Consider the following 2,500-nt stretch of genomic DNA (forward strand, 5'->3'; position numbering starts at 1 on the left):
TGGGGAAAATAGCAAAAAGCAGAAATTGCCCCCTACACTGGGGTCAATGTAATTGACTAGTCCCCTCCTACCAAATTTCAGGCCTGGTGTCTTTAGTAGAAAGAATTATTATTATTATTATTATTATTATTATTTCCTTCTTTCTTCAAATTTTCTTCCGTTTCTCGCCGAGTGTTTTCCATACACCTAGGGCAGAGAAGGGCATTGTATGCATTCCCAGATTACACGCGCAAATTCAAAGATAAAATATGTATTTAAAAATTAATAAATAAATAAATTCATGGATGGATGTTATTTTCACAGCGATAGTGCTCTTCTCAGTACATGAGCCGTTCCAGTTAATACGATTTTTTGCACTTCCTGTAGGGATGGTGAGCCTAGAATCATTTTCAAATAGGTTTCAGTACCTTTTTTTATCATTCCTAGAGATCCTACAATCACTGGTACTGTAGTCGCCTTGAGATGCCACATTTTTACAATTTCTATTAACAGGTCTTTATATTTACTAATATTATTATTATTATTATTATTATTATTATTATTTTGAGTGAGAGAGCAGTGCATGCCATCAAAGTGACACTGGGGTAAAATATACGAAGCCCAATATACCATCATGACTACCCGTCTGATAAGGGTACACCAGGCACATGCATCACAACCATATGTGCGTGACATGGTGATCTCATATCAAGGTAAACAGCACATGACCTTGCAGGTGGGGCCCAGTTAGAATTTTCTTTTTCTCAGGTCAGTAGCAATCCCGCTCAAAAGGTCCCTGAATAAGGGTTGTTTAAGGATGTTGAAAGAACCACCCATGTTTCCAGAGGTGAATTATTCAAACCCCAAAGAATCCCTCTCAACATGGCTATGATGCTCCCCCACTACTTCTGCTCGTGATCAGAGATGCACATATCGTCAGCCACTAAGGGACATGCTCAACTGGTTAAGGTCAAACAACTGACAAGCAAATCTGTGGTATTGAGCAGAATATTTGCTGTAGCCCATCTTTTATACCAAGACAAAACAATGTACATGATAACATATTATTATTATTATTATTATCATTATTATTATTATTATATTTTCTTTTGCTTTTTCTTTTTTAACAGGATCCCTATTTTGGCTGGCTCAAAGTATTCTACTTGTCAGTTTCAATCAATGTTATTGGCGCTGTATTCTACCTCATATTTGCATCTGGGGAAGAACAAAGCTGGGCCCAGTCAGATGAAGAACAAAAGGAGCCGATTGTAACTGGAAATTGAAAGAAAAAAAATTAAAAACAAACCAATGTTTCTCCGAATTCAATTTATAATGTGACAAGTGCCTTTTGGACTGAAACAAACATTTCTAAATCATCATTATTATTATTATTATTGTTATTATTATCATCATGTGGGCAGCAAGCTGAAAGAATCATACACATGGACAAGGTGGCGAGCTGGCAGAAACGTTAGCACGCCGGGGCGAAATGCGTAGCCGTATTTCGTCTGCCGTTACGTTCTGGGTTCAAATTCCGCCGAGGTCGACTTTGCCTTTCATCCTTTCGGGGTCGATAAATAAAGTACCAGTTACGCACTGGGGTCGATGTAATCGTCTTAATACCTATGTCTGTCCTTGTTTGTCCCCTCTATGTTTAGTCCCCTGTGGGCAGTAAAGAAATAGGTATTTCGTCTGCCGCTACGTTCTGAGTTCAAATTCCGCCGAGGTCGACTTTGCCTTTCATCCTTTCGGGGTCGATAAATAAAGTACCAGTTACGCACTGGGGTCGATGTAATCGACTTAATCCGTGTGCCTGTCCTTGTTTGTCCCCTCTATGTTTAGCCCCTTGTGGGTAGTAAAGAAATAGGTATTTCGTCTGCCGTTACGTTCTGAGTTCAAATTCCGCCAAGGTCGACTTTGCCTTTCATCCTTTTGGGGTCGATGTAATCGACTTAATCCGTGTGCCTGTCCTTGTTAGTCCCCTCTATGTTTAGTCCCTTGTGGGCAGTAAAGAAATAGGTATTTCGTCTGCCGTTACGTTCTGAGTTCAAATTCCGCCGAGGTCGACTTTGCCTTTCATCCTTTCGGGGTCGATAATAAAGTACCAGTTTTACGCACTGGGGTCGATGTAATCGACTTAATCCGTGTGCCTGTCCTTGTTTGTCCCCTCTATGTTTAGCCCCTTGTGGGTAGTAAAGAAATAGGTATTTCGTCTGCCGTTACGTTCTGAGTTCAAATTCCGCCAAGGTCGACTTTGCCTTTCATCCTTTCGGGGTCTATAAATAAAGTACCAGTTACGCACTGGGGTCGATGTAATCGACTTAATCCGTGTGCCTGTCCTTGTTTGTCCCCTCTATGTTTAGTCCCCTGTGGGCAGTAAAGAAATAGGTATTTCGTCTGCCGTTACGTTCTGAGTTCAAATTCCGCCAAGGTCGACTTTGCCTTTCATCCTTTCGGGGTCGATAAATAAAGTACCAGTTACGCACTGGGGTCGATGTAATCGACTTAATCCGTGTGCCTG

General features: G+C 40.9%; 1 protein-coding gene across 1 annotated transcript in view; it reads left to right on the forward strand.

Moving 5' to 3' along the window:
• LOC115228879 (sialin) overlaps positions 1 to 1,358 on the forward strand; it is a 21,196-nt gene extending 19,838 nt beyond the window's left edge. The window contains exon 11 of the mRNA XM_029799359.2: positions 1,110 to 1,358. Coding sequence (XP_029655219.1) covers positions 1,110 to 1,262 — 153 coding nt within the window. The 3' untranslated portion in view covers positions 1,263 to 1,358. The remainder of the gene's footprint in view (positions 1 to 1,109) is intronic.
• Positions 1,359 to 2,500: the final 1,142 nt, after the last annotated feature.

This window comes from Octopus sinensis, unplaced genomic scaffold (assembly GCF_006345805.1).
Source record: "Octopus sinensis unplaced genomic scaffold, ASM634580v1 Contig11292, whole genome shotgun sequence".
In the NCBI taxonomy this organism is placed as follows: Eukaryota; Metazoa; Mollusca; class Cephalopoda; order Octopoda; family Octopodidae; genus Octopus; species Octopus sinensis.